The following is a 25,330-nucleotide window of genomic DNA, read 5'->3' as shown; positions in this document are numbered from 1 at the left end:
AATACCCTCTCCCATTTAAACACAGCACGCACTATAAACCAACTAAGAAAATAAAACAAATTTATTAACAATAGGACACAGCTTAAGTAATGCCAAGTAAAAGGAATACAGTTAGAGAGGGTTACAAGTAAAACAAAAGTGAGAACACCCATTTAAAAGTCTAATGCGAACTCTAGCAAGGTACAACCTTTGCCTAAGCAGGTTTCTCACCTATATTCATTTTCCAGAGACTTTAGCCCCTCCTTTGGTGAAGGACCCATCTTTCTCAGCTTTCAAGAGCTCTATTCCCTTATGTCTGCCTAGTGATGGATGCCAAAGATGGCTTCTGTCCTTGCTTATAGCTTCCAAAGTTCAGTGAACTTGTTTCAAGAGACAGGATGATCTCATGCTGTTTTTCCCTTCCTGTGGTCCTGCTATCCCCTTGTGTGTAAAGGATACATAGCTTCCATTGTTTTGATTCCTCCAGGCTTAATTTACATAGCAGACAGGTAATAGCTGCTTTTTCTCCTGTCCAGGGTGGAACCTGTTTTGCCGGAGACTTTAAAAGATAATACCATTAAGTATCCAGATTTCCTCATGTAGTGTTAATAAGTACATTTCACAGTGATATTAATCACCATTGTGTATTAGCTTTCAGAAAAAAATCTCACTCTCATAATACAGTAACATCATATACAGTTGATTCAATTGCTTATCACTTGAGGTTCAGCTCCCCTGTCTTTATAGACCAGTAAACATTTGAAATTGATTCTTCTGAGGGTTCCCTCTCAATGTAAAGTTCATTCCAGCAGTCTTGTGGTGAAGGAAGCTCCATGCTTTTTCTTCCCCCACTTGTTAGCTTAATAGCGGTGCTTGTCCAATATGTAAAAATGGACCTTCATTGTCTTTGTGGGAAGATTCCGCTGGTCAGCGAATCAAATACACATGCCTTTGTCTAAAGCAACCTATTTACCAACACCCCCTGATTTCCCTAGTTTAAGCACACGTTAGTCATAATTCCAGCGTATAGCCATAACTTTTAATAGCCTCTGCATACATATATCGTGCATGAATATTAATGATCAGTTAATGGTTCGTTTTCAAATGGTACCTCGGCATATTTTGTACACAGATCATTGCAGTCGCGTATAGGTTATGAGCAGAGGGGTGTTTAGTGTAACAAAAGTCCAACAACAATTTTTGCACCTCCAGCTTGCCCGACAAAAGGACAAAAGAAAGAGGTACAGGAATCAATACAATTGGAATACAAAATGCCTGAAGCTTACAGGAGGACAGATTGCATTCACGAATAGCTACATCAACAGCTAAAGGAACAAGTCCTTTACTTAAGACTGTTGACTGGGACACATACAGCCAAACCCCCAACATTTCTGCCCCACACGGCTTTTGTCAAACAAGGTTTTGCTTTAGTTCTTCATTTATCTAACAGTATTCCACCACCTAGTGGCTGGACAGTATAATACAGTTAGCATTCCATTCCATTCCACACCATTTGTGAAGCATATAAAGGTTCTCAACCTTTCATAGAATCATAGAATATCAGGGTTGGAAGGGACTTCCGGAGATCATCTAGTCCAACCCCCTGCTCAAAGCAGGACCAACACCAACTAAATCATCCCAGCCAGGGCTTTGTCAAGCCGGGCCTTAAAAACTATTTCCCCATGTTTATTCCCCCCCCCCCCCGCCCACTGTTCCTCAGACGTTCTTGTTAACTGCTGGAAATGGCCCACCTTGATTATCACTACAAAAGCTTTTCTTCCCCCCCTCCCCTCCACTCTCCTGCTGGTAATAGCTTATCTTAAGTGATCACTCTCCTTACTGTGTGTATGATAACACCCATTTTTTCATGTTCTGTGTGTATATAAATCTCCTCACTGTATTTTCCACTGAATGCATCCGATGAAGTGAGCTGTAGCTCACGAAAGCTCATGCTCAAATAAATTGGTTAGTCTCTAAGGTGCCACTAGTACGCCTTTTCTTTTTGCGAATACAGACTAACACGGCTGCTACTCTGAAACTAGTGAAATAGTGTTTCCTCATATCAGGGGTGAAAGTAGAAATTGGGACTTACCGGTACAGGGCTGGGTTGGGGTCTGCTCTGGCCCCCGGAAGGGGCAGGGCCTCGTGCGGAAGGGGCTGGGATGGAGGGGGATCAGAACCAGCCCTGGCCCGCCCTGTACAGGTAAGTGCCCTCCCCCTTCCCCTTCCTGGCCAGGGTAGCAGTGGCAGCTGAGGGATAGCTCAGTGGTTTGAGCATTGGCCTGCTAAACCGAGGGTTGTGAGTTCAGTCCTTGAGGGGGGCCATTTAGGAATCTGGGGCAAAAATTGGGGATTGGTCCTGCTTTGAGCAGGGGGTTGGACTAGATGACCTCCTGAGGTCCCTTCCAACCCTGTGATTCTATGAAAGGGCCCAGGGCTCGGGTGCAGCTACCACCCCAGGCCCTTTAAACTGTTGCCAGAGCCCCTGGTTGCCGCTGCTACCTGGTAGTAGGGCTCCAGGTGCTATTTAAAGGACCGGGGCAGTAGAAGCAGAGGGAGCCCCGGCCCTTTAAATAGTCCCCAGAGCCCTACTACCACTAACCCAGGGCTCCAGCAGTGGGGAAGCTGGGCCGCCCTGGTACGGTGCACTGGGGTGTACCGGCTTACTTTCACCTCTGCCTAATATCCAACCTAGACCTCCCCCACTGCAACTTGAGACCATTGCTCCTTGTTCTGTCATCTGCCACCACTGAGAACAGCCTAGCTCCATCCTCTTTGGAACCCCCCTTCAGGTAGTTGACGGCTGCTATCAAATCCCCCATCACTCTTCTCTGCTGCAGACTAAATAGTCCCAGTTCCCTAAGCCTCTCCTCGTAAGTCATGTGCCCCAGCCCCCTCATCATTTTCATTGCCCTCCACTGGACTCTCTCCAATTTGTCCACATCCCTTCCATAGTGGGGGGACCAAACTGGACGCAATACTCCAGATGTGGCCTCACCAGTGCCGAACAGAGGGGAATAATCACTTCCCTCGATCTGCTGGCAATGCTCCTACTAGTCCAGCCCAATATGCCGTTGGCCTTCTTGGCAACAAGGGCACACTGCTGACTCATATCCAGCTTCTCGTCCACTGTAACCTCCTGGTCCCTTTCTGCAGAACTGCTGCTTAGACAGTCGGTCCCCAGCCTGTAGTGGTGCATGGGATTCTTCCTTCCTAAGTGCAAGGCTCTGCACTTCTCCTTGTTGAACCTCACCAGATTTCTTTTGGCCCAGTCCTCCAATTTGTCTAGGTCACTCTGGACCCTATCCCTACCCTCCAGCATATCTACCTCTCCCCACAGCTTAGTGTCATCTGCGAACTTGCTAAGAGTGCAATTAATCCCATCATCCAGATCATTAATAAAGATGTTGAACAAAACCAGCCCTAGGACCGACCCCTGGGGCACTCCGCTTGATACTAGCTGCCAACTAGACATCAAGCTGTTGATCACTACCCGTTGATTCTGACAATCTAGCCAGCTTTCTATCCACCTTATGGTCCATTCATCCGATCCATACTTTTTAAACTTTCCAGACTACTGTACCCCTTTCAGGAGTCTGATTTGTCTTGCATACTCCCAAGTTTTACCTCCCTTAAAAACTACTTGCTTATAAAATCAGACATAAAAATACAAGTGTCAAAGCATGCTATTACTGAGAACTGCCAACTTTCTCATTTTTACCATATAATTATCAAATAAATTGATTGGAATATAAATATTTGACTTAAGCCTATTTTTCACTTGTGAGCCTTGTCATTCTGGGAGGCAGGGAAGAGACAGCAACAATTAAGTTTTTCTCCACATTGAGTCTATTCCTACCCTTTGTCTTGATGGCAGTCATAGCAGAAAATGAGACTTCACAAAGATATTTTGACCCAAAAGGTCTCAGATCATCCAAAGCCTGGTTCCGAAGGTCAGTGTAATTTCTGTACTAAACACCAAAATTGGGTTATTGTGGAGACATTACATTTCATTTGTAGGCCACACTCTGATGACAGCTAAAGAAGATTTTCTTGCTGACTGGCAGAGAGGTTACTGCTGCTAACATCTGACAAAATGAATGGGTTTCTTACTGAGCTGAGTTGTGTTGAATGTTGGGGAAATATGACTTGAATTCAGATGTCAAGTGGGCTGTAATTGGGTCACTCACCACTGTGGTGCTTCCTGCTGGTTGTCTTCGAAATTAGCTCTGCATGGTAGTGTGCCTTCTTTGGGTGGTGCCTCGCCGCCATTACTCCTGCTATAGCACCCGTGTCTCTCCAAGGACTGCAGCATCCTCTTCAGCAACACAGTCCTCCGGCCATACCTCACACTGTGCCCCCCTCTTCTGGGGGACCTGCAATCTGCTGTTCAGCCACTTCCCTTAGTGACTACTGCAGCAAATTGTCTGGCCAAGTCCACATGGCCCCAGCATCCTCTTTGCCCTTGCCTCAGAGCCTCAGCCTGCAAACCCCAGCAGCCAGCCAGGAGCTTTCTCTCACTCCCACGGTCCCTGCTAGCAGCACTGCTTTGTCCAGGGTGCTGGCAGTTCTTTTAGCCCTCCAGAGACACAGTCCTTCCTCCCTGGGCTCCCAGCAGAGAACTGCCTTCCTTTGCCCAGCAGCTCCCTTTTTATATGGGCCTGCTTGGCCCTGCTTGGCTGTTCCCTTCAGCCCTTCTCTGATTGGCTGCCTCCTGCGCAGCCTCCCTAGGGATTTATTAACTCCTTAGAGCCCAGTGTGAGGCAGATACCCCATCACATGGGCTAAATGATCCATTATTTCTTTAAGTTTGCTCTGCACAACTTCCCTAGTACAGATATCAGTGACATACATGTGAAAAAGCAGTGGAAAACAGGTGAAGTCTTTGTCTCCACATTTGGACTTCCAAAATTCAGTTTTCTTGATAAAAGCATTCACTTTATCATAGAGATTCAGAACATTGGTGTCATGGTCTTGCATGGACAAAGTTAGATCATTCAGCTTGCTAAATATATCTGCAAGGTAGGCGAGCTGAGCTAACTACACAGTATTGTCAAACACAGGGGTTAAGAAGAGATGAATAATCAGAAAGAAATGTGTGAACTTCTGTGTGTAATTCAAACAATCTGTCAAGTACTTTCCCCTCTTGAAAGCCAGTGAACCTGTGTGAAGCAACAGTTGCTGATGTTCTGACCCCATCTCTTCACAAAGAATGCAAAACAGGTGAGCACTGAGTGGCCTGGACTTGATTAAGTTGACAATTGTGACAGACTCATTTAAAACTTCTTGAAGTTCAGAACTCACCTTTTTTTGAAGCAAGTGCCTCTCTGTGTATGATACAGTGCACCCACTGCAAGGAAAGACTTTCTTTGCTGATCCTAGCTACAGGTCCGTTCACTCTCCCAGTTGTTGCACCGGCCCCGTCAGTGCAGACGAATTTGCATAAATTCCAACTCAAATTGTGTTCAGAAAAAAAAATCAGTTAGTGTAAAATGTCCTCTGCGGTTGAGTTTGCCTTTATACTTCTGAAAAACGGTATGTGCTCATTGATATCAGTCGTTTCAGGGTATCAAACATACGCAATCAGCTGAGCTTCTCCGCTAATATCCATAGACTCATCAAGCTGAAGGGCGAATGTTTTTGCCCTTTTAAGTTTCTCTGCAAGTTGAGACACAATATCCTCAGCCATTTCTTCAATTCTGCAACGCTGGGCCATTTGATAAGGGTACTTTCTTGAGCATATCGGCTCCCGCTTTTTATGAAGTATGTTTTCTGCAAGTGCCACAGCTGCAGGCAGAATCAGGTCTCCCGCAATTCTGTACAGCGCCCTTGATTTTGCTACGAGAAGGGAGACCACATATGAAGCTCTGAGTGCTCTTGTAGAAATAGTTGAAGCTTTTTTCGTTTTAAGCTGGCAAGTCTGGAACTCAGAGCTTTCTTTGAAAGCATCCTACTGGCTTCCCCTTGTTTTGTCTTCACATGTCGTTGCAAATGTGCCAGCTTCATACTGTTCTTTGATAGAGTTTCTCCTCAAAGGAAACAGAAAGCTTGAGGTGGATCGCTATTTGTAGATGTGAATCCAAAAGCAATATATTGCTCGCAGAGCGGATGATTTTTATTCAGTTATTTTCAATTTCTTACCATTTTGCCACTACTGCTACTTCCAGCTCCTCATTTTTACATGGCAACCGCATACACACCATGACAACTTCAACCTCATTAACATGCTTGCACGCATCAGTAAATGACATAAAATGCACGTCTAATACAGTTCATATACACAAGTTATGTTACTGTGTATATAGAGCAGTATAAACAAGTCATTGCTAGTATGAAATTTTAGTTTGTACTGATTTCACTAGTGCTTTTTGTGTGGCCTGTTGGAAAACTAGGCAAATATCTAGATGAGTTGATGTACCCCCGCGAAGACCTCTGCATGCCCCCAGGGGAACACATATGCCTGGTTGAGAACCACTGGTATAAAAGGCTTAGTGTCAATGAGAATTGGGTCCTTTAAGAATCAATAAGAATAGAGCATTGTCATCCTTCTGTATCTCTACGGCATTTCATCCTGTAACAAAGTGACTTTTTTGTGAATGAGGAACCTAATTTCTATTGATTTCAATGGGTAAAGATCACATCATTTAGAAACTAATGTGAAAGTTCAGAGATGTGCTTATCCCAATAGTATCACTCCTGTCACTATATTAAGTATCTTAGAGGATTTAACAACCTTGGGCTCCTTATGCAATTGACAGGTTTCAGAGTAACAGCCCTGTTAGTCTGTATTCACAAAAAGAAAAGGAGTACTTGTGGCACCTTAGAGACTAACCAATTTATTTCAGCATAAGCTTTCATGAGCTACAGCTCACTTCATCGGATGCATACTGTGGAAAATACAGAAGATATTTGTTTTTATACACACAAATCATGAAAAAATGGGTGTTTATCACTACAAAAGGTTTTCTCTCCCCCCACCCCACTCTCCTGCTGGTAATAGCTTATGTAAAGTGATCACTCTCCTTACAATGTGTATGATCATCAAGGTGGGCCATTTCCAGCACAAATCCAGGGTTTAACAAGAATGTCTGAGGAAGGGGGGGGGTAGTAGATAGAATATCCCAGGTCGGGGCTCCAGGGGTGTGTCTGTGCGGATTTGATCTTGTGCTTTTTCAGGGAGTTTCTTGAGCAAATGCTGTAGTTTCTTTTGGTAACCCTCAGTGGGATCAGAGGGTAATGGCTTGTAGAAAGTGGTGTTGGAGAGCTGCCGAGCAGCCTCTTGTTCATATTCCGACCTATTCATGATGACAACAGCACCTCCTTCTGGGATATTCTATCTACTACCCAAGATCCATAAACCTGGAAATCCTGGGCGCCCCATCATCTCAGGCATTGGCACCCTGACAACAGGATGTTTGGCTATGTAGACTCCCTCCTCAGGCCCTATTCTACCAGCACTCCCAGCTACCTTCAAGACACCACTGACTTTCTGAGGAAAATCCATTGGTGATCTTCCTGATAACGCCATCCTGGCCACTATGGATGTAGAAGCCCTCTACACCAACATTCCACACAAAGATGGACTACAAGCCATCAAGAACACTATCCCCGATAATGTCACGGCTAACCTGGTGGCTGAACTTTGTGACTTTGTCCTTACCCATAACTATTTTACATTTGGGGACAATGTATACCTTCAAATCAGCGGCACTGCTATGGGTACCCGCATGGCCCCACAGTATGCCAACATTTTTATGGCTGACTTAGAACAACTCTTCCTCAGTTCTCGTCCCCTATCGCCCCTACTCTACTTGTGCTATATTGATGACATCTTCATCATCTGGACCCATGGAAAAGAAGCCCTTGAGGAATTCCACCATGATTTCAACAATTTCCATCCCACCATCAACCTCAGCCTGGTCCAGTCCACACAAGAGATCCACTTCCTGGACACTACGGTGCTAATAAATGATGGTCACATAAACACCACCTATACCAGAAACCTACTGACCGCTATGCCTACCTACATGCCTCCAGCTTTCACCCTGACCACACCACACGATCCATTGTCTACAGCTAAGCTCTGCGATACAACCACATTTGCTCCAACCCCTCAGACAAGACAAACACCTACAAGATCTCTATCAAGTATTCTCACAACTACAGTACCCACCTGCTGAACTGAAGAAAAAGATTGACAGAGCCAGAAGAGTTCCCAGAAGTCACCTACTACAGGACAGGCCCAACAAAGAAAATAACAGAACGCCACTAGCCGTCACCTTCAGCCCCCAACTAAAACCCCTCCAACGCATTATCAAGGATCTACAACCTATCCTGAAGGATGACCCAACACTCTCACAAATCTTGGGAGACAGGCCAGTCCTTGCCTACAGACAGCCCCCCAACCTGAAGTGAATACTCACCAGCAACCACACACCACACAACAGAACCACTAACCCAGGAACCTATCCTTGCAACAAAGCCCGTTGCCAACTGTGCCCACATATCTATTCAGGGGACACCATCACAGGGCCTAATAACATCAGTCACACTATCAGAGGCTCGTTCACCTGCACATCTACCAATGTGATATATGCCATCATGTGCCAGCAATGCCCCTCTGCCATGTACATTGGTCAAACTGGACAGTCTCTACGTAAAAGAATAAATGGACACAAATCAGATGTCAAGAATTATAACATTCATAAACCAGTCGGAGAACACTTCAATCTCTCTGGTCACGCGATTACAGACATGAAAGTTGCAATATTACAACAGAAAAACTTCAAATCCAGACTCCAGCGAGAGACTGCTGAATTGGAATTCATTTGCAAATTGGATACAATTAACTTAGGCTTGAATAGAGACTGGGAGTGCCTAAGTCATTATGCAAGGTAACCTATTTCCCCTTGTTTTCCTTACCCCCCTTCCTCCCCTATCCTCAGACATTCTTGTTAAACCCTGGATTTGTGCTGGAAATGGCCCACCTTGATTATCATACACATTGTAAGGAGAGTGATCACTTTAGATAAGCTATTACCAGCAGGAGAGTGGGGTTGGGGGAGAGAAAACCTTTTGTAGTGATAAACACCCATTTTTTCATGATTTGTGTGTATAAAAACAAACATCTTCTGTATTTTCCACAGTATGCATCCGATGAAGTGAGCTGCAGCTCACGAAAGCTTATGCTGAAATAAATTGGTTAGTCTCTAAGGTGCCACAAGTACTCCTTTTCTTTATGCAATTGAAAAGCAGTTTTCTTTCATTCTTGTGCACTCTTCATGCTCTGCTCTGCCTTTCTTGTCATTGGTATGCAGTGTTGTTGTAAGCCATGTCTTTACCCCACTCATCTTTCCTGCCATTTATTTTTTATGCCTCTGTAGGTCCATCCATTCTCCCATTCTCCCTAGTAGCTCATGTTACAAGCCACTCAAAGCCCCTTTTATTCTCTTAGATTGATTTTTGCACTCCTCTCTGTATCCACATTGTTTTCTCTCTCTACTCTCACTAGTGCTCATGCAGGGAAGTGTAAAATACACCTCCCTTCACTAGCTAGGCCTACAGTATCATGTGGGAGATTCACCTCAAGGGAAGGGAAGTGGTGTTTACTAGAGCTTTTTATGCATTTTGCTTAGCTAGCACTGTCTACTTTTGGAACCCTGCTGGCCCCTTCCAACCTCTTCCAACACAGTGAAACTCAGGCTGTGGCTCTTTTGCACTGCTTCGGTCTCTTCCTTGGCAGGCTTTCCAACGATGGGACCCATGTCAGGGTCTATTCTGGCTCATGCCAGTGTAACTCCACAAGTGATTCCAGCCCTTAATGCATTTATTATCAATAAACAAATACATCCACCTTACTCAGACTGGATGAAATTCACTGTATTCAGAGGGCTAGCAAAAGGCTTATCCATTGCTTAAGTCCCACTGAAGTCCAATTTTGACCACTTAAGTGCTTGGGCTTTGTGCTGGCTCTCTGCACAGAAGTGACTTTAACCCACTCATGAAATGTAATTTCCCTCTTAATATCCTTCCCTCCCATTCCATTATTGGATTGGTTTTCACCCAGAGCTTCTATTAGTCATTCAAAACCATCGCGGTTTAAATCTGACTATAAATCTGGTCACAGCACTTTTACATATATGGTTTGCTATATTTATATCTTTTGTCATAACATCTGAGTTTCTCTGAGCTAACTCAAGAGTTATCTATGTGGCTTGATTTATAGGCTGCATGAACAAGTACAATGTTCATAAATCTACTGCTCAATTTGTCTTTTCCATTAAATCTATCACAGTTTATGTCTGGGTAGAAAGGTCTCTCATTGCTATTAGTTTTCCCACAAATCCTTTTGATTTCCACTATCAGCTATTCATTCTGTTCTTCCTTACAATTGTGTGGTCTATAGAACATTTTAATTAATTTAGTCTTGGCTCTCCACTTTTGAAAGATGAATAAATTCCGGACCTGGAAAAAATCCAAATGTCCTATCTCTTTTGCTTTCAAACACTTCATTGCATCTTTACTTCTCCACCCAAACATTTTCCCTATAATCCTCTTTTCAAATGCAGGCACCAAAAATACTTCTTTTGAGCAACCTTCTTTCTACTTCCTAAGTTTTCTGCTGTGTATATGTAGATATTTTCCTTTACCCTTTTTTCCTTCCTTGCCATTATGTAATGACTATTTTTAATGTGAGAGCTTTTCTTTCTTGCTTTCTTGTTTGCCTACAGAGCTGTTTCCCGCTTCATCTCAAGTGCCATTTATATGAGCTGTTTTTTCCTACATGTTTGTTCCCTGCTTTTCTCCCTGTTAATTTTTTAATGGAACACTGTCAGCTTGTTTAGGACCACAAATTTACCTTTAGAATTATTTCATTCCATGAAGCACCTTTGGAGATTTGGAGCCATATTATTAAACAGGGGTGTCTAAGTTGTGCTTGCAAAACATTTATGTGACAGCCACCACCTTGGTTAACGCTCCAGGGATCTCCAGAGCTAAAAGCGTAAGCTACTACACTTTGACCTAAAGAGCCAACGCTATCTAGCTGGGGCTGTAACACTCATATACTCTGCGATCAGGCAGAGAGCAGGACCTATAAAACACACTCAATAGAAGGTTACATTTGCATACCCACAAAAACAGGTATTGTGTGCATATGGGTGTTTGGGCACACACATATATATTTGAACATGCAATTGTGTACATGTGTTGTACATGCAAACATCTGACTAAGTACAGCCCACATTACTATGACATCTGAGCTCCAAGCACTCCTTATTACATTTATTCTCACCATACTGCTTTGCATTCTGCTATTAGCTAAGCAAAGCACATGACCAGGGCAGGGATAGGATACAGAGAGACCTAGACAAATTGGAGGATTGGGCCAAAAGAAATCTGATGAGGTTCAACAAGGACAAGTGCAGAGTCCTGCACTTAGGACGGAAGAATCCCATGCACCGCTACAGACTAGGGACCGAATGGCTCGGCAGCAGTTCTGCAGAGAAGGACCTAGGGGTGACACTGGACGAGAAGCTGGATATGAGTCAACAGTGTGCCGTTGTTGCCAAGAAGGCCAATGGCATTTTGGGATGTATAAGTAGGGGCATTGCCAGCAGATTGAGGGACGTGATAGTTCCCCTCTATTGGACATTGGTGAGGCCTCATCTGGAGTACTGTGTCCAGTTTTGGGCCCCACACTAGAAGAAGGATGTGGAAAAATTGGAGAGAGTCCAGCGAAGGGCAACAAAAATGATTAGGGGTCTGGAACACGTGACTTATGAGGAGAGGCTGAGGGAACTGGGATCATTTAGTCTACAGAAGAGAAGAATGAGGGGGGATTTGATAGCTGCTTTTAACTACCTGAAAGGTGGATAAAAAGAGGATGGATCTAGATTATTCTCAGTGATAGCAGATGACAGGACAAGGAGTAATGGTCTCAAGTTGCAGTGGAGGAGATTTAGGTTGGATATTAGGAAAAACTTTTTCACTAGGAGGGTAGTGAAACACTGGAATGCGTTACCTAGGGAGGTGGTGGAATCCCCTTCCTTAGAAGTTTTTAAGGTCCAGCTTGACAAAGCCCTGGCTGGGATGATTTAGTTGGGGATTGGTCCTGCTGTGGGCAGGGGGTTGGACTAGATGACCTCCAGAGGTCCCTTCCAACTCTGATATTCTATGATTCTATGACCATATTAGCTAAAAATCTAATACTCATGCACACCTTCATGGTTCTAAGATTTAGGTCAAACAAAGAATCAGAAAAAGCCTTATTGTGCACACATGAAAATGCTTTTAGCACTCATAGCTTCAGAATTTCTGAACCAGTTTCCATAAAACAAGTCAAGTTTGAACAAAATCCATTCAAGCATTATTGAATGGGGATGAGGTGGACCAGGGGGATGAGGTGGATGAGGCTTTCTTCTGGCAACTAATAGAAGTTACTAGATCACAGGCCCTGGTTCTCATGGGAGACTTCAATCACCCTGATATCTGCTGGGAGAGCAATACAGCGGTGCACAGACAATCCAGGAAGTTTTTGGAAAGTGTAGGGGACAATTTCCTGGTGCAAGTGCTGGAGGAACCAACTAGAGGCAGAGCTCTTCTTGACCTGCTGCTCACAAACCGGGAAGAATTAGTAGGGGAAGATAAAGTGGATGGGAACCTGGGAGGCAATGACCATGAGATGGTCGAGTTCAGGATCCTGACACAGGGAAGAAAAGAGAGCAGCAGAAAACGGACACTGGACTTCAGAAAAGCAGACTTTGACTCCCTCAGGGAACTGATGGGCAGGATCCCCTGGGAGAATAACATGAGGGGGAAAGGAGTCCAGGAGAGCTGGCTGTATTTTAAAGAATCCTTATTGAGGTTACAGGGACAAACCATCCCGATGTGTAGAAAGAATAGTAAATATGGCAGGCGACCAGCTTGGCTTAACTGTGAAATCCTTGCTGATCTTAAACACAAAAAAGAAGCTTACAAGAAGTGGAAGATTGGACAAATGACCAGGGAAGAGTATAAAAAGATTGCTTGGGCATGCAGGAGTGAAATCAGGAAGGCCAAATCACACCTGGAGTTGCAGCTAGCAAGAGATGTTAAGAGTAACAAGAAGGGTTTCTTCAGGTATGTTAGCAAAAAGAAGAAAGTCAAGGAAAGTGTGGGCCCCTTACTGAATGAGGGAGGCAACCTAGTGACAGAGGATGTGGAAAAAGCTAATGTACTCAAAGCTTTTTTTGCCTCTGTCTTCACGAACAAGGTCAGCTCCCAGACTACTGCACTGGACAGCACAGCATGGGGAGGAGGTGACCAGCCCTCTGTGGAGAAAGAAGTGGTTCGGGACTATTTAGAAAAGCTGGACGAGCACAAGTCCATGGGGCCGGATGCACTGCATCCAAGAGTGCTAAAAGAGTTGGCGGATGTGATTGCAGAGCCATTGGCCATTATCTTTGAAAACTCATGGCGATCGGGGGAAGTCCCGGACGACTGGAAAAAGGCTAATGTAGTGCCCATCTTTAAAAAAGGGAAGGAGGAGGATCCTGGGAACTACAGGCCAGTCAGCCTCACCTCAGTCCCTGGAAAAATCATGGAGCAGGTCCTCAAGGAATCAATTCTGAAGCACTTAGAGGAGAGGAAAGTGATCAGGAACAGTCAGCATGGATTCACCAAGGGCAAGTCATGCCTGACTAATCTAATTGCCTTCTATGATGAGATAACTGCCTCTGTGGATGAGGGGAAAGCAGTGGACGTGTTATTCCTTGACTTTAGGAAAGCTTTTGACATGGTCTCCCACAGTATTCTTGCCAGCAAATTAAAGAAGTATGGGCTGAATGAATGGACTATAAGGTGGATAGAACGCTGGCTAGATTGTCGGGCTCAACGGGTAGTGATCAATGGCTCCATGTCTAGTTGGCAGCCGGTATCAAGTGGAGTGCCCCAAGGGTCGGTCCTGGGGCCGGTTTTGTTCAATAGCTCCATAAATGATCTGGAGGATGATGTGGATTGCACCCTCAGCAAGTTTGCAGATAACACTAAACTGGGAGGAGTGGTAGATACGCTGGAGGGAAGGGATAGGATCCAGAGGGACCTAGACAAATTAGAGGATTGGGCCAAAAGAACCCTGATGAGGTTCAACAAGGACAAGTGCAGAGTCCTGCACTTAAGACAGAAGAATCCCATGCACCACTACAGACTAGGGACCGAATGTGTAGGCAGCAGTTCTGCAGAAAAGGACCTAGGGGTTACAGTGGATGAGAAGCTGGATATGAGTCAACAGTGTGCCCTTGTTGCCAAGAAGGCCAATGGCATTTTGGGATGTATAGGTAGGGGCATTGCCAGCAGATCGAGGGATGTGATCGTTCCCCTCTATTGGACATTGGTGAGGCCTCATCTGGAGTACTGTGTCCAGTTTTGGGCCCCATACTACAAGAAGGATGTGGAAAAATTGGAAAGAGTCCAGTGGAGGGCAACAAAAATGATTAGGGGACTAGAACACATGACTTATGAGGGGAGGCTGAGAGAACTGGGATTGTTTAGTCTGCGGAAGAGAAGAATGAGGGGGGATTTGATAGCTGCTTTCAACTACCTAAAAGGGGGTTCCAAAGAGGATGGATCTAGACTGTTCTCTGTGGTAGCTGATGACAGAACAAGGAGTAATGGTCTCAAGTTGCAGTGGGGGAGGTTTAGGTTGGATATTAGGAAAAACTTTTTCCCTCGGAGGGTGGTGAAACACTGGAATGCGTTACCTAGGGAGGTGGTGGAATCTCCTTCCTTAGAAGTTTTTAAGGTCTGGCTTGACAAAGCCCTAGCTGGGATGATTTAGTTGGGGATTGGTCCTGCTTTGAGCAGGGGGTTGGACTAGATGACCTCCTGAGGTCCCTTCCAACCCTGATATTCTATGATTCTATGAATTAGCCATGGGCAACATTTCTAATGTGATAATGCAACTTTTTGTTTTGTTATGACCACAGCTCAAAAATATCAGAATGAAGTTTGCACAAACATTTAGTAGATTCCTAGACCAGCAGGGACCGTTGTGATCATTTAGTCTGATCTCCTGTGGGCCACTGAACTTCCCCAAAATAATTCCTAGAGCTGATCTTTTGGAAAAACATCTAATCTTGATTTAAATATTGCCATTGATGGAGAAACCACCATGGCCCTTGGTAAGTTGTTCCAAGGGTTAATTACACTCACGGTTAAAAATGTATGCCTTATTTCCAGTCTGAATTTGTCTAGCTTCAACTTCCATCCACTGAAGTGTGTTTTACCTTTCTCTGCTAAATTGAAGAGCCCGTTATTAAATATTTGTTCCCCATGTACGTACTTATAGACTGTGATGAAATCACCCCTTAACCTTCCCTTTGTTAGGCTTACTATATTGAACTCCTTGATACTATCATTATAAAGCATGTTTTCTAATCCTTTAATCATTCTTGTGGCTTTTCTCTGAACCCTCTCCAATTTATCAGCATCTTTCTTGAATTATGGACCCCAGAACTGAACACAGTGTTCCAGCAGCGGTCACACCAGTGCCAAATAGATTCCTCTGCATTCAAGGATCACATTGGCCATTTTGGCACAGCATCACACTGGGAGCTCTTGTTCAGCTGATTATCTACTACAGTTCTCAAATCTTTTTCAGTCACTGCTTCCCGGGATAGAGTCTCCCAGCATGTAAAGTATGGCTACATTATTTGTTCATAGATGTATATCTATTAAAATACACATTGTTTGCTTGTGCCCAGCCTACCAAGAAATCCAGATTGCTCTGTATCAGTGACTTATCCTCTGCATTATTAACCACTCCCCCAGTTTTTGTGTCATCTGAAAATGTTATCAGAGATGATTTTATGTTTTTTTTCCAAGTCATTAATAAAAATGTAAATTGCATAGGGCCAAGAACCGATCCCTGTGGGACTCCACTAGAAATACACCCATTGGATGATGATTCTCCATTTACAATTACATTTTGAGACCTCTCCATTAGTCAGCTTTTTAATCCATTTAATGTGTGCCATGTTAATTTTGTATCTTTCTAGTTTTTTAATCAAAATGTCATATGATACGAAGTCAAATGCCTTACAGAAATCTAGTATATTAAGACTATTACTTGTAAACTCATAAAAAGATATCAAAAGTTAGTTTGACAGGATATATTTTCCATAATCCCATATTGATTGGCATTAACTATACTACCCTCCTTTAATTCTTTAATTCCATTATCTTGCCCAGGAGTAATGTCAGACTGACAGTCCTATAACTATCTGGGTCATCCAGTTTACTGTTTTTAAATATTGGCACAACAATAGCTTTCTTCCAGTCTTCTGGAACTCTATGATGTTCCAAGATTTACTGAAAATCAGTATTAATTGTCCAGCAAGCTCCTTAGCCAGCTCTTTTAAAAATCTTGGATGCAAGTTATCTGGACCTGCTGATTTAAAAATGTCTGTGTTTATTAGCTACTGTTTAACATCCTCCTGAGATACTAGTGGAATGGAAAGAATGATATCACATGCTCTGACGATATTATCTGTTTTTTCCCAAATACAGAACAGAAATATTTATCAAGCATTTATGCCTTTTCTGCAATCTAACTGTGATAATTCTACCATCTAGTAATGGACCATTACCATTGTTAGGATTCTTTTTGTTCCTAATCTACTTTAAAAACTCCTTTGTATTGTCCTTAACTCTGGTGGTCATAGATTTCTTCTGTGACCCTTTGCTTCCCTTATGTATTTTCTACAATTCCCAACTTTTGATTTATAGTAATTACTATCAGCTTCCCTTTTCTTCCATTTGTTATATATTATTATTATTTATTATTTATTTTATTTTTTAGCTTCCTTTACTTCACCACTAAACTAGGTCATTATTTTTAACTGATATGGCCTTCTTCCTCAAGTGTGGCTTCCTGAGCAGCTCGTAAAGTATTCTTAAACAATTCCCAGTTATGATTCACATTTTTTTATTAAATTCTTCCTCCCAGTTGATTTGGCTTCTAATTGTTTTCAGCTTTGAGAAATTGGCCTTTTCAAAGCACCAGTTATAAATATCACTGGTGTGGACTTTATTGTTTGAAAATTATAAATGCGATCAAGTCATGGTCACCTATAACTAAGTTACCATTAATTTTTAGTTCTGTGATCAGTTCTTCTGTATCTGTCAAAATGAGATCTAAAATAGAATTCCCCTATGTTGGATGCAACACTTTTTGAGTTAGGAAACCGTCATTTATACTATTTATGAATCCCAAGGATGTTTTAGTACTGGCAGCATGAGACCTCCAGCATATGTCACTCAAATTGAAGTCCCTGGATGATCACACAGCTTAGAAAACTTCCTCCTACAGGGAATTTATTTGAGAAAGTTATGAGCAACTTCTAAAGAGTTTATACGGAGCGTTGCATTCCAGCCTTGGATCAGATCCTCAGCTGGTATATATTGACATAGTACCATTGCAATCAATAAACCTATGCTGATTTACAACAACTGAGCATCCGGCTCCTTAACTATACAGGTTGCTATCATTTCTACTATTATATTTTTAAGTATGTCTCTTGAAGATCACCTTAGATGAATGCTGCATGGGATTAACATTTCTTCATGTCAGGCACATTCTGGATCCTTAACAGGCTGACTGTGTCACTATCAATGCTGCTCTTTTGCTTTTTATTTCCAAAGTCAGAAGTGTACTTGGCTCACCTTTTCTTCATCCTATGTGAATGGGACCCATATGTTCCCCAACTCCCCACAGTGCTAAAATGTATTATGTGCTCTAATTTTTAGTCATGTATTCAAACTGCTAACCTACTGGAGAACTGGATAATTCATGGAGGTTAAGTCCATTAACGGCTATTAGCCAGGATGGGTAAGGAATGGTGTCTCTAGCCTCTGTTTGTCAGAGGGTGGAGATGGATGGCAGGAGAGAGACCACTTGATCATCACCTGTTAGGTTCACTCCCTCTGGGGCACCTGGCATTGGCCACTGTCGGCAGACAGGATACTGGGCTGGATGGACCTTTGTTCTGACCGAGTATGGCCATTCTTATGTTCTTATGTACCTACCTAGCAGGCACCATACTATTAGTATTTCAACTTTGAGAAGGACCCTTGAAATGTATAGCAAACAAACAAACAAAAAACAATAGAAGGGAAAATGTAAATTTGCACAGACATCATAGTGAAGGATTTCCCCAAAATTCTTAAATCATAGAATATCAGGGTTGGAAGGGACCTCAGGAGATCATCTAGTCCAACCCCCTGCTCAAAGCAGGACCAATCCCCAATTTTTGGCCCAGATTCCTAAATGGCTCCTTCAAGGATTGAACTCACAACCCTGGGTTTAGCAGGCCAATGGGTTTGAACTGTTTTAAAGCTTCGCTTGTATTCTATTCTTAGTTTTTAAATTCATGTTTACGGGTTTTGTTTGTTTGTTTTTCCCTCTTTTCCAGGTCCTGCCAGCCTGTCCCAGCTGTGTCGGCTGTGCATCAGGAAGTGTCTGGGTCGCTCATGTCTTTATGTAGTCCACAAGCTGAATCTTCCTGAGCCACTTGAGAAGTTCCTCTTATATCGATAGCTCTATGATTGTCTATAAGATGATTGCCAAGAGAGGAACAAAATGGCTGTTTACTACAAAGATATTAAACCAAGGTGAAAGACAAAGACACCATTTACTGCTTATTATAGGTACCAAACTACTTAGCTGCTGACATAACAATACTCCCTGACACAATACTCTATATGTTGAAGCCACTGGAAACTGCTTTGTAGCACAGTGCATGTTACCATGGAAATGATATCCTCACACTTTAGTGTTGAATCCACTGATGTTAGATAAGAGGCTGAAATATGCAAACAGCAGATTGTATCGCTGTGTGTGGGTATACACCCAAACAGCCGATTGTACAGGGGCATGTGTGGTGGGTGGATGGGGGGGTGGTGGGAGTTATGCACAAACAGCAGATTGTGCAGGTATATGTACGTGTAGTATACAAGCCACCTTAAGTATGATTTAATGAAGTCAACTACTGTATAGAAGTCTGATGCTAGAGAAGTTTAAATTAAGCCAAAAGAAATAACTCATTTTCTCCTCTTTTTCCTTTCAAGTGCAGCAAAAAGTCTGCACGAGTCCTGAACTTTTGGGATTTCATGAAATAAATCCTCAAATGAAAATATCAAAGGGGAATGGAGCCCCTTGTTGACAGTGTCTGTGGAAACATTGGGCGGGGGTGGGGTGGGGTGGTAGGTTCCTTCCTTCTCTCATTCCCACACTATTTGGCTTTGTGAAAGGACTCTGAAACTTTATTATGGCTTTAGCCTTTCCATTATTAGTTGAAAAACCTATGAACTAGTAGAGTGAACAGAAGGTCATAAAGAGCCAGAGCTATTAGAATATAGCAAGTGGAGATCCTGGGATTAATAGTATGATGGTATAGTTCAAGGTTTGTTTTGTTTTTTCCAGAGGTTGGCTGGTTAATGGAAGGAGTGGTTTCTTCAGTCCCAGGCTTTTGGTACAGTTTTGCCATAAGCAGGGGGGTAGTGATGGCTCATTTAGATTCAACAAAGCTGAAAAGGATTCCAGCTTCATATTGTTATCCTGACCTCTTAAGGGTTTGAGGAACAAATACATTTTCAACCTGTGAATGAACGGTTTTCAATATAAGCCCCGACGGAAGATAAAAAGAAATAACTTGAGAAATAGGCATGGTCTAGTGTCAATGTAGGACTGAAAGCCAGGAACTTCTGAGCTCTAACCCTTGCTATGACAGCAACAATGTCCCTGGCTTTGGGCTAGTCACTTAACCTTTCAGCTACAGTTTTGCTATCAGTAAAATGGGAGAAATTGTTCTCCCTCACATTGTTATGACAGTTCAGCATCTGGAAGATGAAAAGTGCTAGGTATCACTATTTCCCTCAGGGATCAAGCAGAACAGACCAGTGATGTCACAACTGAAGTTAAATGCATTTTCCTGCCTCTGAAAATAGCCTGTGTTTGCACAGGTTGGATGTTCTTTCCATTGCCATTAACAGCAAGAACCATTCTAAAGGGGAAGCAAAGTTTTCATTGAATATAAGCATTTCCTCATATGGTACAGGACGTATGCCAGAGCATTCTGAGAGTTGGATTAACATTTGGAGCTTTGTATCCTCAAAATCTCAGGAACCTACCAAAACCTGAAAAGATTGTGTTCATTTTCTGGCACTCAGTGTCATTATCCTTATCTTTATCTAATCTGCCATATTTTAGAGCATCAGTCATAGTGTCTAGGTGACATCTGGTATCTAAACAGAGAGGCAGACAATCAGCTGATATAAAATGTCCATTGAAATCAGGTGAACTGAGACAATCTACCTGAGCTGAGGATCTGCTCCAGAGTGTATATTATACAGTTGTTTTCCTTATACTCACAACAATTAATACAATATGTAATTTACATGGGATTTTAAATTTAGAAGAATTTATATTCTTTAAAGCAGGGATCGGCAACCTTTGGCATGCGGACTGTCAGGGAAATCTGCTGGCGGGCTGGGACGGTTTGTTTACCTGCAGTGTCCTCAGGTTTGGCTGAATTGCAGCTCCCACTGGCTGCGGTTCGCCGTTCCAGGCCAATGGAAGCGGCACGGGCCGAGGGATGTGCTGGCTGCCGCTCCCTGCAGTCCCCATTAGCCTGGAACAGTGAACCGTGGCAAGCAGGAGCTGTGAATGGCTGAACCTGCGGACGCTGCAGGTAAACAAACCATGTCCCGGCCCGCCAGTGGATTTCCATGACAGGCCGCGTGCCAGAGGTTGCCGATCCCTGCCTTAAAGGAACGCAAATCCCATGCAGCAACTCTAGAAGGTCTGTATTCTGGAGTTGTAGAAGCTGCCCCATAATTATAGTTGAACCTAGCTTCCCATCATCAGCTCAGTTTTCCACCCTCATCTCAACTTTCCTCCAAAACACTGTTCTTCCAGAAATTTCACATGGCACATCTTATTTCTGGGTAGAGGTTTTTGAGAAGTTTGATTTAAAAAAATCAGAAAACAAGATTTAAAGTTACAGTGTCTTGAAATTGTATTAGAAGTTCACTTGATACGTTGTCCAATTTTTTTTTGCTCTAAGCCCATTGCCTCGCCTAAAAATGCCACAAGTGTTTTTTGTTGACTGTATTTTGCTTTGTGACAATTTACAGAAGTATTGTTTATGACATGGCAGGAGGTGGTCTTTCATTTTCTCTCTCTCCAATATCCTTTATATCATCTACCCAAATCAGCTTTTTGGGTGAATCGTCTTTTTCACAGGAACATAGGAATTGCTGTGCCGTAACATCTAGTCTGATATCCTTTTTTCCGACAGTGGCCAACACCAGCTGCTTCAGGGAAAGGTGCAACAAATCCCATATTGGACAATTATTAATCTCTTGCCCCTAGGGAAAGTTTCCTTCTAATCACAGGCAGTTAGTATTTGCCTTATGGTTTGTAACGTGAATTGGGATTGTGAAAGTTCTTCATTTTCCATATAACGATCTGATAATTTTTTTGGGGGGGCACAAAGTGGGTGAGGTCATATCTTTTATTAGACCAACATCTGTTGGTGGGAGAGACAGGCTGTTAAGTTTATACACAGAGCTTGTCTTCAGTTGAAGTTGGTCCAATAAAAGATATTACTTCCCACATCTTGCGCCCACCTATTAAAAATAGTTATGTGGTAAATTAGCCAGTTTCTATTGTTTATTTGTTTTCTCGGAGATGAACAATATTGACATCTGCTACTATGTTAACAAATCAGATCTCATATGCAAATAAGTGTGCCCCAGTTGGCTATGAGTGAGTACAAGGAAAACTTGCTTACCTCTGAGCTACTTAATTCAAATATACAAATTCCTGCTTTCTGATTGGCTTGTCAGTGGCAAACATGATCTTTTTCTGGATCAGGAAGTAAAACTCGCTATATGAATGTTTGTTTAAAAGGGAAAAACTGGTATACTCCTGAAATGTGTGGGTATAATTGAGAGGCTGTCAGGTATTTCCTTGGAAGACATTCCACGCGTAAATATGGCAGTATATATTGCATGTTGGATTCATACGCAGTGATCAGCATTCCCTTCTCAGGTTGACTAGTCTTCCTGTTCATGTAAAATTAAGTTGATATCTGTTTATTCAACTGTTCACCATTATATGGTTCTTTCTTTCTGAATGTTCATATAGGATTGGATTCACCTGGGATTTACACTGGCTTCCACTGTGAAAAAACAAAGTACAGGGCCTGGCTGCAAAAAAGTCTACCGTGGAAGGGTATGGGAAGGGGAAAGTCCCTCTGTCTTCTCCTCCTTCTCCATATCCTTCCTCTGTGTAAATTGCTAGCATACTCCAGAAAATGGATGGTGATTGCCCAAAAGCAAGCATGGCCTAGACATCTAGGGCACATGCTGACTCAGTGCATCACCTTCACAGCGGCCACTGGAAATGCTTTTATGGAGCCACTGCCACAATTACTGCCGTTCTCCACCAGTACAAATCCTAAGGGAGAGTGTCACTACTGACCTCCACTGGGGAGAATCTTGTTGGGGCACAGAGGGATCAGCTGCCATGGAGAGGAATAATTTTCACCTATGTGCACCACGGTGGATGAATCTGGTCCATCCACCACAGAAGCTGTGTTATCCCAGTTTTCAATGGGCAGTACGGTATCTGACAGGGCTGTTGAAAGACTCCCAATATCTATGGTGCGATGCTGCATCACCATGTGGCAGCATGCCAAGATTGCAAAGCCTCATAATAAAATTAATTTATAAGCAAACTTTTAGGTGACCGTCTGAAAAGGCAACTGACCCATCTATCCGGCTAACAGTTTATGATGTCTTTGTGGTTTTTTCTTCTGAAAATAGGGGTTTTTTTTCTTTGCACAAACCTGTTGCTCCTCATTGTGAATTTTTTAAAATGTTCTGCAATAGATGTGTAATATCTAATAGAGTTTATTCCACAAAGAACTGTTTGTCTGGTTTTTATTTTTATTTCTGGAAAACACCTTTATCCTTAAGCTTCTCAGCCCTTGTAGAAATTCATGAATCAAACTTGGTGGTGGGAGGGAAGGAAATTATATTAATATTATAATTTAGCAATTGAAAATTTCTTGAATGAATGACATCCAGAATGATTTGGGGAGGGGAAGGAAATGTTACTTAGAAATTCAGTAATTATAATAAAATTCAGGGAGGCAGAGAGGATTTTTGCTACCATTTTAAACTAGTATGAATAACATGTCCGTGTGCTAACACTCGGTAAGGTTTGGTGTACATGGAGATTTTCATTGATGAAATATTTATCAGTGAAATTTCTATAGAATCACATTTTTAGTCAGCCTCTGCATTTTTCCTTCACTGCAGCTGGGGGGAGTGCCATCCACGATGCAAAGGTGCTCAGAAAAGTAGATTCTCTCATCTATCACCCCAGTCTGAGGAATTATGTTCTACAGGTTTGGGTCACCAGAAGGTCTAAGAGAGAAGCAATCCTCTGAGAGAAGTGTTCTTATGAACAAAACAGAGGCCAGAGAAATCTGTGAGACAGCCATTTAAAAAAAAATTGAGTGAATTCAGTGTTCAAAGGACTTAATAACTCTGGCCTGAGTATAACAAAGGTTGTCAGTGTCCAAGCTTCTGTACGCTGCTCTGCCAAGTCACCTTGCTCAGTTGTGACCTGCAATGCTGCTGCTGTGTCAGCCATGGGCCTCTCTTTATTAACTGTCACTTAACCTGCTGCAAATTAGTTTACTAATGGGCTGGAGTATTGAAAATTGCACTTAGTTACAGTTTCCGTATTAATTGTACACTAAAGGCTCACTTCAATTTAGTCTGACTGAGCAGTTAAGCAAGCTGACTCAAACAGTAACCTTGCACCTTGTTCTCCTCTCAGTGTAAATCAGAAGCTTTCTGTTAGAGCAGTTATTAGCACCAGAGTATCATGATAGCAGTTAATTTTTCCTCATGTTCGAAGGATTAATATATGAAGGTACTATCAGGTTACAGCAACCGGGACTGGAGTACTATATAAATTATTGTTAATATTATAATATTGGTTGAGATCAGGCCTTGGAACAGAAGATGGAGAAGATGCAGTGATGAAAACATCCAAAACTTTAATGAAAAAAGAATGATCAGTTGCTATGTTTGGGGCACGAGTGTTCCAATTTAGTTGTAATAGAATGTACCTAATATTCAGACTGATCTTCATGAATCAGTTGCTACTGCATGAAGATCACCCTAAAACACTATAAAATCAGAGGAGCTACGGTACGTTTTCATGATCTCTCAGTCTTACTCAATGTAAGATGGAATATTTTTCAGGTCACTGGCCCAGCAGGCATATTTCTTTGCTTTCTATTTGTATCTCATTATTCTGCAGAGATGTCTGTTTTTAGCAGTTTCTAAAGGTTAGTCTCCTGTTGTCTGCAGCCTGAGATGTGTATAAAGATACACTGTCTTAAGTTTTTCTCCGAAGCTTTGTGCCTTTCATCAGTGAATACCTGTCACAGAATAATCAACCCCAAATACCCAGACTGGCTCCTAATTAGTGAGTGAGATCATTCTGATTTGTTACTGCAATTCTTAACATCATTACAGATTCAGAACTGACAATACACTTAACATGGGGTCTCAAATAATTGCACCTGGTTAATGCCTGATATTTGTCAATCATATTTTTGCATCAAGGGTTTGGCAAGTCATTCAATGGAAAGTTTTCTATAAAAAATCCCAGTAAGTAATATATCAGTTTGTTCTCAACGGAATAATACCTAGCAGGTGAATAACTGGAGTCCATGTAGACAGGGCAAGAAATTCCGCTCTGATACTGATGCAGATTCTCTTTCTTGCTTCATATAAATGGATTCTACTTTGTTCCATCTGCTCAGAGCTGGCAGACATTGGTAGGAATGTCTAATTTCCTCCATAGTGTTTAAGGAACTGGCTGCTCAGCTGCCATTAATGAAGAGTTTAATGCAGAAAGTAGCTGCACTTTCAAAGGCAAGTAATGATGTTTTTATGCCCCTAGCTAGAGGTGCTTTACAGGGACCTGCTTTTCAGGGAGTTAGTGCTTAGCACTTCTGAAGAACAAACCCCTTTAAGAAGTCTGTAATTGGACACTGAAAATTTAGGCCCCTTGGTTTACTTGTCTACTCCTTCCAGTGCCTACTCCTTCCAGTACCTATTCCAGAAACTTCTCTGACAACGTTGCATTTTGTAGCATGGTCAGGCAGCCAAGACTGACTTCCCTGTGAGGAGAGTGACCAGATGCCCTGATTTTATAAGGACAATCCTGATATCCAGGGCTTTTCTTATATAGGTGCCTATTACTCTACACCCCCTGTCCTGATTT

General features: G+C 42.6%; 1 protein-coding gene across 2 annotated transcripts in view; it reads left to right on the top strand.

Annotated features, from left to right (window-relative positions):
- The window catches only part of ASB11 (ankyrin repeat and SOCS box containing 11), a 42,060-nt gene extending 19,127 nt beyond the window's left edge, over positions 1 to 22,933 (top strand). For both annotated transcript variants that reach the window (XM_048861473.2, XM_048861463.2), the window contains one exon: positions 18,429 to 22,933. In XM_048861473.2, the coding sequence (XP_048717430.1) occupies positions 18,429 to 18,553 (125 nt within the window). In that variant the 3' untranslated portion in view covers positions 18,554 to 22,933. The remainder of the gene's footprint in view (positions 1 to 18,428) is intronic.
- Positions 22,934 to 25,330: the final 2,397 nt, after the last annotated feature.

Source organism: Caretta caretta, chromosome 1 (assembly GCF_965140235.1).
Source record: "Caretta caretta isolate rCarCar2 chromosome 1, rCarCar1.hap1, whole genome shotgun sequence".
NCBI classification, from domain to species: domain Eukaryota; kingdom Metazoa; phylum Chordata; order Testudines; family Cheloniidae; genus Caretta; species Caretta caretta.
The sequence above is the reverse complement of the archived record's forward strand: the minus strand, read 5'-3'. Positions and strand labels throughout refer to the sequence as shown.